The sequence below is a fragment of the Pangasianodon hypophthalmus genome, chromosome 25, assembly GCF_027358585.1.
Source record: "Pangasianodon hypophthalmus isolate fPanHyp1 chromosome 25, fPanHyp1.pri, whole genome shotgun sequence".
NCBI classification, from domain to species: domain Eukaryota; kingdom Metazoa; phylum Chordata; class Actinopteri; order Siluriformes; family Pangasiidae; genus Pangasianodon; species Pangasianodon hypophthalmus.
Window position 1 is genome coordinate 12560296 of NC_069734.1, and position 10689 is coordinate 12570984.

General features: G+C 36.8%; 1 protein-coding gene across 2 annotated transcripts; it reads right to left on the reverse strand.

Annotated features, from left to right (window-relative positions):
• Nucleotides 1-7820: 7820 nt before the first annotated feature.
• Nucleotides 7821-10133, reverse strand: LOC117596085 (high choriolytic enzyme 1-like). 2 transcript variants are annotated; one of them, XM_053229278.1, is made up of 9 exons: nt 10077-10133; nt 9810-9911; nt 9453-9498; nt 9138-9293; nt 8802-8919; nt 8536-8714; nt 8359-8440; nt 8085-8209; nt 7821-7935 (listed from the first exon to the last, which is right to left on the reverse strand). In XM_053229278.1, coding segments are annotated over exons 1-9 (852 nt in total). In that variant the 5' UTR covers nt 10119-10133; the 3' UTR covers nt 7821-7933. The 2 variants fall into 2 exon arrangements, with proteins under 2 accessions (XP_053085253.1, XP_053085254.1); XM_053229279.1 differs by having other exon boundaries at nt 9810-9891; nt 10077-10111.
• Between the last annotated feature and the right edge of the window lie 556 nt (nt 10134-10689).

Consider the following 10689-nt stretch of genomic DNA (forward strand, 5'->3'; position numbering starts at 1 on the left):
CATGGAGACAGATGGGGGAGAGGAAAGGAAGCGGAATCCAACAATCTGGCAAACAGGGTTGTTCAGAAAGCAATGACCATTGAGGCAGTGAAGAGGAAGACTGAATTATCATGGTTGATTTTCACTGAATAGAGGTGAGGAAAGACTGTGTGATACATGCTATAAAGGTGTAAATAGGCTACATCACACAAATGTATATGTGTGTGGTGTGAAAGTAAAAGAACTTTTTTTAGTCCTCACAATGGCATGGTAAGATTAAAGTAATGATTTGTTAGGAGATTTTGATGGTCCTCCTGAACACACTTTTTTTTTTCTTAAGAAAATCAATAAAGAAATTCCATTCTTGATACGGCGCGTAACGTTAGTGCAGTGGGACTTAATGCCAGCACACAATAGCTGCAGAGTATATTTCAAGGGTATAAGTCATTGTTAAAAGATTTTTTTTTCCTACTACAGGTTTTTGCCGGAGAAATATATCATGATGGTATCAGTGCATCAGTTGCAGGGGGATGTCATCCTGAAGATAGAATCAGACTAGAGGATTCTCGGTTTCCTTATTTCCTCTTTTTCCTCGTGGGCTGTATGTGGGCTGTTGCTAAGAAACTGACTGTCTACCACATAGAATCTCACACGTTCTCAGTGCACATGAGTTTCACACCTTCTTCCTGGAGAAAATGTGTACCTTCCTTTTATACCAAACACACCCATATGTACATTCCCTCATATCGTAGGATGTCCTCTCTGAAGAGCACAGTACAAACCTCTTCCAAAAAAAGATCTGTCCTCAGTGTATGATATACACTGATGTATAGATTCATTGTCTTAGATGACATATTACATAATTACATATTATGACTTCTCCCTAAATGCAGAATTACACATTCTCTTTTAGCAATATACTGTAGCTATACTAATAATCACACATAAATATCTAAACACTAAGTAACATTTTTAGAAATATTTTAGAAATAATACTTCATTAATTTGTTCCTTATTCCTATCTGAATTCTGAATTCTTGATCTTTTATCTTTTCTTTACACCAAAATTCAAACTACAAGCAGTTTTGGAGTCAATTCAATTCAATTAAATACAAATTTATTTGTATAGCGCTTTTAACAATGGATATTGTCACAAAGCAATTTGCAGAAATATATAAATTCCAGATATAAATTTAAAGTTATGTTAAACCCTAATGAGCAAGCCAGAGGTGACAGTGGCAAGGAAAAACTCCCTGAGACGACATGAGGAAGAATCCTTGAGAAGATCCAGACACAAAAGGGAACCCATCCTCGTCTGGGTGATACTGGATAGTGAGATTATAAATAATTTCTCTTCTTTAACTATATACTATATAGTCAAAAAGTGCAGTAGTTTAAACAGGAACTTTTGAGCTTATGAATATAAACATCAGAGTCATTTCTGAATTCAGTATAGTTTTAACTTAAAGTATGTTGTATTGAACTGCAGTTATTAAGTGTTCAGTGATGGAGACCTGAGTGCAAACTGTTCTTAGCAATTGCAGTCCTACGGCTATCCAAGTAAGAACATCCATAGCCATCTTTATGGTTTCTACGTGAAACCATCCATAGTGAATAAAGCTGTCATCTGCACTGCATTGCTGTCACCTTAAATCCAAATACATCACCCTTTTAGGTGTTTTTTAATCATCCACCATGCCTTATCTCTAGCAAAATGTGTAAGACTGAATAAAGTAAAAAGACAGAAAGCTTATGTCTTTTAGGTATATAAAGAAACTGTCTTACAGGTGCAGCTACAGCATGTTCATGGGAGTTTTTTTTTTTTCTCATGGGTAGAAGTAGGTCATGCAGAAGATTATGTGTTATGCATTTTTTCCACAGTATGAGATACACTGAAACTGCTTCTTTTCTGCCCTATTATAAGGTGAGTTATGTCTGGACTGATCTTTTTTCTTTATTTTTTTTCTTGCTATTTCGAGAGTGACATAGCAGACTTGCTGTATTTTTCTATTTTGTGGTCACAATAAAATTCTGGGCATTTCAAGAACAGCACGGAATCTATCTGACTGCTCTCATTCTGTCACACTGGGGGCATATACTTATTGGGACAGTCTCATCCATTTGTAATGTAAACAATTTTAACCTATCCTTAGACCCCTCTCCTATATCTCCATCCTGTCTAGATTGGAACCCTGGTGTCATGTTTTACAGCGCGCTGTCATTGCAATTGCATATTCACAACATTACCAAGACCTCCTTTTTTCATCTCTGTAATATTGCTAAAATTAGACCAATTTGTCATTGTCTGATACTGAAAATTTAATTCATGCTTTTGTCATTTCCAGGATAGATTACTGTAATGAATTACTCTTTGGTTTTTCAACAACTGTTACAATACTTCCAAAATTGTTGCACACCTCCCCACAACAACACATAACTCATATTCTTTATACCTTACACTGGCTTTCTGTTCGCTCTCACAAATCGATTATAAAATCCTCCTACTTACCTACAAAGCTGTCCATGGCTCAGCACCCCATTACCAGCCACTTTGCACAGCCAGCCTATCTACTTAGCACCAACCCTGTAGCAGGCTGAAAATGATGGGTGACAGAGCCTTTTGCTGTAGAGTTCCACGACTTTGAAATGACTTTGAGAGTTCTTTGACTCTGTCTAAAGAGCTCAAAAATGCAACTAGTCTTGAAATTTTACGGCAGTTCTTTAAACCCACCTTATTAGAAATGCTAAAAGTTAGAGTCAATAACCTAATAATGTTATCAGCTGTACCAGTGCCCTCCAGACTGTTTACTTTTTCTGCTACAAATACTGTAAAAACAGGGTCATTCCATCTCAAGTGGTCCAATGCAGGTTGCTTGACCATTTTTAATTTTCCTTTTTTTTTGAGTGATCACATGTTATTGTAATATAATTACTATTGCAGGTAATTAATTGAAATATGCAGGGTAGTATTTTATTGAAAAAGAAACTGTAAGCCACCAGGCAAAAAAAGACATGAAATAATACACACACTTACTGGTCAGGTTAAGACAGTATCAAGCACAAGCAGTGGAATACACACAAAGACATGCAACACATACCCAAGCAAAAGGAATCACAAAAGAACAAAACAAAAAGAACAATCCAAATGCAAGACACACTACCAAGCAGGGCTGCGGCCTTTCACTGGGATGCAGGCTGTTTAGGGCAAACCACACTACATTCTTGTACACACAGCAAGACAGTGACAATAAACACAGTGAAGGCAGGGAAGGGGTGCTACATACAATAGATTAGCCTATGCACTAGGCTGCACTCAACTCCATACACTGGAGGAGGTTTAGCCAACTTGGCAAGTGGGAACTAGGGACAAATTATAATAAAGAAAAAGGAAAATACATGAAGAATACCTTCAGTGCCTACACTGAGTTGTACCAAGCAAAACCCCAAAATTGACAGAGACATAAATAAATCAATTACAAAATATACAGCATCCAAGCCTCTCAATGAGGCTTCTTATTGCAGTATGGTTTCACGGAGTTCATAGAATAGGGTTACATATGTAACATAACATTTTATTTCATCCCTCGTAACTGCTATGGATTTTAACACCTGGATAATGTGTAACAGAAGGTCACAACGAACCAAGCCACCACAAGACTGACTTGCAGGACGTTCATTTAAGGTGGCTGATTTTTAAATGAACTCATGGAGAGGTGCATGGCAATCCCTAAGTACACTGTAAAAAATTTACTACAAAATTTACAATAATTTACTAGCAACAGGGTTGCCAATAAAGTACTGTATTTTTTTTTTTACACTAAACAACTGCAAACATATTTACAGTAAAGTACTGTAATATCTTACATAATATAAAACAGCACATAATACAGTGCATTTGCTCATTTGGCTGATGCTTTTAAAATTGACTTTCAATTGTTGCAGGATACAATTGAGCTGAAGGTTATGGGTCTTGCTCAAGGACCCAACCATTACAGTTTGGTGGTACTAGGATTTGAACACATGACTTTCTGCCCTTTAACTCAAAGCTTTAACCACTAAGCCACCTCAACTAGCTTAACTAGCTTAATGAGATGGAGGAGAGGTTGTGGCCATTCAAAGGTGCCATCTGGCTGATACATTCGGCTTACCAGAATATCGGCAATACACTGATATATAGCATTTGGTGTTGTGTTTCTGAGCATAGTGCTTTATCTGGCAAGGCCACTACTGATGCACTGCAAGTGACAATGGAAACCAGGCCAGCTTGTAAGCACACGCTGAGAGTTCAGAGCTGAAAAACGCTCTCTATATTGCTCATATATGGAGAAGGACCAGGATCATCAATTAAAAATAAATCTATATTCCAAAATAGGTGAACCATATTTTCTTAGTTTCTCAGCTGTATAGGTCAATATATCGTTTAATATTTTTATCTTAGTAGTGTCATTAAATCATTAAAATAATACTAAAAGAGAATTTGCTGTGGTAATTGAAGCTATTCCTAACAGATTTACTATACTTTTAAAGGGTTACATTAAGTCCTTGTCCTCCCTGTTTGTTGTACAGAATGTGCTGTAACATTGTGAAATGACGCATGTTCATTAGTCATATGGTCCCCATGGTAATGTGTGTCACACATCTAGTGAGCTGCACTTCAGAGGTTAGAGGAAAATGGCCAGACACTTTCGAGCTCACTAAGGCTAAGTTTACTTACCCAACCACTCCTTACAATTGTAGTGAGCAAAGACGGGCCCATCGTAACTGGACAATTGATTTCAGTTCCCATCGTAACTGGGAACTGAAATCAATTGCCAAGTAGAAAGAGTTCTAAAATGAACCACAATTCTCATTACTTATAACAGTTGCATCTCAAAGCTGTAATTGCCAACAACACCTTTGCAACGAAAAAGGACTAATGCTGGTGATTTTTAGTGTCTGAATACTTTTTTCCTACCAATTCCATTTTTAAACATATCTTTGTTTATACTTATGAATATATTTTTGTTCATATTTATAAGTACAAAGTCAAACAACATTATGTAAATTTGAAGTGGGTATATACAAAGGAAGTATATTAAATATCAAAAACAAAACTGTTTGAGGGCATCAGTACATTTTGCAAAATTATTTACAACTAAGGAAAGTAAAAAAAAAATGATTTCACCCCCCATAAAAAGTATTCACCCCCATTTCTGCGAAACCCTTAAATTAGTCATGGTACAACCATACCAACCATTCATAATTAGTTGAATGGAATATACCTATGTGCAATTAAAGTGTTACGTGAAATCGGTATACATACACCTGTTCTGAGAAGGCCCCAGAGTTTGCCAGAGAACATACCTAAACACACAGCATCATGAAGACCAAAGAGCTAGCAAAACAAGTTCAGGAAATGTTTCAACCAGGAATTGGTTATAAAAATATACGAAACTTTGGCTATTCAATAGAACACCGTTAAATCGACTATTAAAAAACTGAAAGAATATGGCACAAACATGCCTAGAAGAGGCCACTCACCAAAAGTCAGTGAACGATTTAGGAGGACATTAGGCAGAGAAGTACTCAAGAGGCTGAACAAAACATAGACTGAACAAAACTGGGTTTTATGGAAGAGTGGCAAGCCATATGAAGTTAACATGGACTTAACATGCATGCTGGATGAGACCAAAACTGAACGTTTCAGTTTTGGCTCAAAGGGCTACATTTGGCAAAAACACAACACTGTTCATCTGACAGTCAACTGTCAATGAACAACACCATCCCCACAGTGAAGCGGTGGTGTAGATTCTTTAGTCAGCATGGACTGGGAAACTGATCAGAGTTGAGGTTGGCAATCCTAGAATTAAAAAAATACCTGTTCCACTTTGCAAGATACCTGAGACTCGAGACTGGGCCAGAAGTTCAAAATATCAGGATCCAGATGTGCAAAGCTAAGAGAGGCATATCCCAGAAGACATGCAGCTGTGTTAGTAACAAGCAGTAATTCTAAGGCTGTAGCCCTCCAGGCTGTAGCCCTCCTAACCATTTCATTTCCAGGCTGTAGCCCTACAAATGCGGAAAACTCCAAGGGGCATGAATACTTATGCAAGGCACTTTATAATCAATGAATCACTATTTTCCCCAAAGTTTAGTGATCCTCTGCACTATCACAGCTATTATTTTACATCTTCTCCATTCATTCTGCATAGAAATACAAGAATTTCCTAAGCTTTTAATTTTCTGCCCCCTAGAGGACATGTGCATATTCAATGCAAGAATGAAGGATGACACTGTGGTGGACTGGGAACAAAACTCAGCCCAGAATTTCCATTAAAGCTCCCATCATGGTATTTGGGAACCAATATAAAATGTGTGTGAGTAGTCTGCAATAAGTATGTCACAGAGTGAAGCCATTGAGATGGCTAGTTCATTTTAAGCTTGCACAGGTTGTTAACTCTTAACAGGTTGTATCAAAGGACTGTCACCCCAGGACTTATATCACCAGCTATTCATCTCTTGCCAGCCTACGTTTAAGTCCGCAGTTTTCTGAGAGACAAACAATGTAAGCTGTGGGATTCTAGCAAACCACAAACCAGTTTTAAATAAAAGTTGTTTTATCCAACAGTTAGTTGCAGTCCACTAATTTGATTGGACAAGTGGCTTTCAAAGAGTGCTGATATTTAGTATAACTGCGCTAGGACATTTCACTGTTTGTATCACTCAGCTTGTCTGTGTTCACTATATAAAATTCAAATTCTAGCAATAGGTCGATACATTGAAACTGTTACTACACTTACTATGGGCTGTCAGTGAGTCTGTGCGTTGCATGAAAACACACAATGCTCTACCCAGCTGTGGCTTTTTGGGAACTATTTTCATTGACAGAGTAAAAATAAATAAAATATTTAGCCATGTTGTGTCTGAACTGTTACCATTTATAGAACTGTTGTATAAAGGCAATACCACTGTCACAATCATTCTGTTGCACTGAATACCAGCATGGCTGTGATTATCTGCTCTCAGCACTCGGCCTGCAGCTGAATCACAGCCGTGCTGATATTGAGTACAACAGCACTCTGGCTTGTGCAATATCACTTAAATAAAAGAACATTTAACATAGTTAAGGTATATCACTGAGTTCCTGATTTTTCAATGCTGATCATCATAACAATAACTAGCAGCCGATTTGTAATTTATTTAATAAAAACTATGTTTAGATGGAGAAACAGTTAATTAATTAACAGTTAGTTGTAATTAAACCAATACGCATCTGTATATGCTTTAAGTGCATCCTCTCTTCTGACCAAACTCCCCACGTATATATTCTCTTTAATATAATTTTAGATTAAAAAGTCAAAAAGTGGCTATTAATAAACATTTGCATTGGAATTTTAATGTGTTTGTTACAAGAAAAGTTACATGTACCCTTAGGCTTCATTCACAGCAGGTAAGAGAATTTGGGAGGATGAGTAACTTCCCCTTATTCTGAGTTGAAAGCGTTTATGCCTTGCCATTTAGTTTACCGGATTAAAGTGTTGTTTGCGGTTTTTATCATATATTAGATAGCATTAGAATAAATCTGTGTTCATGTTAAATATTAGCAAAGTATCTTTATAACCGTCCATCTTATCCAGCAGCGAAGTGGAATATTTTTGGTATGACAACAAGGTCCAAAGTGTGTCATTCAACTTATACCACAGCAATTTGCCAAAATTACAATGTTAATTGTTAACAATTTCAGAATGTTAGAGAAAATTAATGGTGTTTTGCATTAATTCATTTGAAAACTTTTTTCACAGTTATCCATGATAAAAAAGCTACCAATTACTACATAAAACAAATAACAACACTGTGGGACATAAAGTTGCTAATTTTATTGTTAGAGTCAAACTGCTTGAAACATCTCTTATATCCTTGTAGGCAAAGTCTTAAAGGGGCACCAGGAAGAAAGGCCTTTGCAGTGTTCATCAGTCTCTGAACAAAGAAAAAAGAATCTTTAGTGGGCAACCAGACATAATTTTTAGAACATACTATTCTACTCATGAGTCTGGTAGGACATGAAACATTCTACTACTTTTTATATTAAAATGAATAAAATGTGTAACCTGATGTCAAATACTCACAGCACTTGTAGAGTTTGTTGAGTCTGATAATGTCATTTTGGCTCATTTGTGTCGCCGTGCCGAAGGGCACGTTACTGTTGGGGATGGGGACCATGGTGGGCAGGCCATTCTTAGAGAAAGCAGTTCTGAAATAACGAATGACTAAATGAGTATTTTATCATTTTCCCACATCAAATCTGTAGATGTTTATACCCATGACACTGAGTTGATATTAATTCCCAAGTATAATATTATATATAAAAAGGTGTGGAGTGTAGTTTGGTGAGGGACTGACTTTTCATACTGCATAACAGAGTTGTAGTCATAGGGAGTTCCCAGGTTCAGAGTATTGATCTTGTTGAAGTTGTACTTCATGTCTATAAATGAAACAAACCCAAACCAAAGGATTAAACAATTCAAATGAAAATTCAAATGATTAACTAGCTGACAATGGTTAGTCTTGGAATTATACCATCAATAATGTTCTCCCAGACAATACGGATGTAGTTGTCACGGTCACTGCGGGTCTGTTCATGGTTGAAACCCAGAGAATGGAGCAGCTCATGCTGGATTGTGCTGAGGTAGATGCAGCCAAAACGGGCCAGAGAAACCGTCTGACTGTAACCTTGTCTTCCAACTGGAGAGTAGCATCTGCCAGGTAAACAGTAAACAACAATTATACTCTCAGTTGATATTCACTTCTTGCTTTTGAAATATGGGTGCACTTATAAAACATACCCATTAAGGGACTGAATGGTGATGTAATCCCTCTCATTGGTACGTTGTATGAAGCGGATGCAGGAGACGGAGGAGAAGGAGTTCAGACCACGCTGGATGGCCTGCAGTTCACTGGAAGCTAAAGGTGAAAAGATCAAATGTCAGTAAAAGTTAGACTGTATAATTTAGACTGTAGTCCCATTATTATTATTATTATTATTATTATTATTATTACTATTATTATTAAAATTTGCACACTATTACTATTATACTATCTACAAGCACGGATTATGTCAGTTTGCAATATCAAAGCCTACATTATCAGCTACTTTATTATTTTGCACATTAATTACATACTGTATTGGTTGGCAATGAGGTAGGGAATATAGACATAGCCATCAGAGGATTTTGGCCACAGGCAAGCAGCAGAGGTACAGGGATCAGCATTCCTCTCACTGTTATCAGGAACAACAATGTCTCTTTCAATCAGCTTAGGCCCATCACCATTACGACCTAAAAAATGGGGGGCGGGGGGAGCAAATAACAAATATTCAAAGACATTTCATATCAGTTAGACATTTGAATTATTTATAGATGTGTAATATGCATCACTATTTTAGTATTATAGTTAGTCTGTATAAAACTTTTTGGTGTTTATGTGTATGCACGTACTGATTGCTCTGTTAGCTCTTTCGATCAACTCCCCAACAGACAACTCCTTAGCAGCTGTGTAACACATCAATATATTTAATAATGATGCAGAAATTTATTAGTTTTTATTGCTTTTTTCTCTCATATATTTTTCTGCATAGTTGTAGTAAATGTTTGTACAACATATTTAGATTTTCCTTACCAGGACACATTAGAAGAAACATAGTACATAGTACATGAAAAAAGAGACAAAATTGATTTGTTAATTTACAGTGATTGATAAAGAATGACTGAGTAATGTGCTCAGTGAATAATGGTAAGCTCACACTTTTGCCTCTTGAACTGTGGAAAATGCATATGTGTATGTGTGTATCTCACCTCCTCAGCTCTAACAGAGCAGATGAACAGCAGGGCCAGCAGGCCCACAGTCACCTTATACACAAACATGACAGCCAGTGTTCTGTAGGAAAAGCCAAAATCCTGTAACACCATTATTATACAAAATATAAGAAATGACTCTTTCAAAATCCAGCAGCACAGTTACCATCAGATATGAAACAAATGATCACACAGAAACAAGAAAGTCAAAGTTCTTTGCATAACTAAGAAATGGATTAAACTATCTAGTCGTGTAGGTGCTCATACCTCACACTTCCAGAAAGAAGAAGCGATGTACAGTGCTACCATGAACGAGGGGTTTTATAGCGTTTACTGTGTACACAACACAAAACACATGTGCAACACATGTAGAACAGGAGCTGCTGGATCATGAAAAACTTATCATTCAACTTGTTAACATACAGCAACAGTTTCTCAAGAAACGTTGCTGTATAGAAAGCAGGTGCAGATTTCCCACTGATCAGCATGGAGTGATAAATTACAGGGGACAAAAAGATTTTTAAAAATGTAACATTCACGTAGACTGTTCACATAATCTTTCATTTTATTTTTGTTGTTTATAACTTTTTGGTGCTGTATTCATAGATCATGTATTGATTTGACTGAACAGATTACACAAACAAGGAACACTTGATTTAACTGAATATATACTGATTATTCTAAGTGAATTACAAAAAATTACAATATATTGTTGATTCATCTGCAGTAACCTCAGTAATCATAGTCAGTATTGTGTTGGATCCAGAGCCTATCCCAGGAGGTGGAAGGGGGAAACACCTTGAGAAGATCTACCATGAAGAAGGGGATAATCTGCCCAAAATCCAGGCGTGCAAAGCTAGTAGAGACGTGTCCAAGAAGA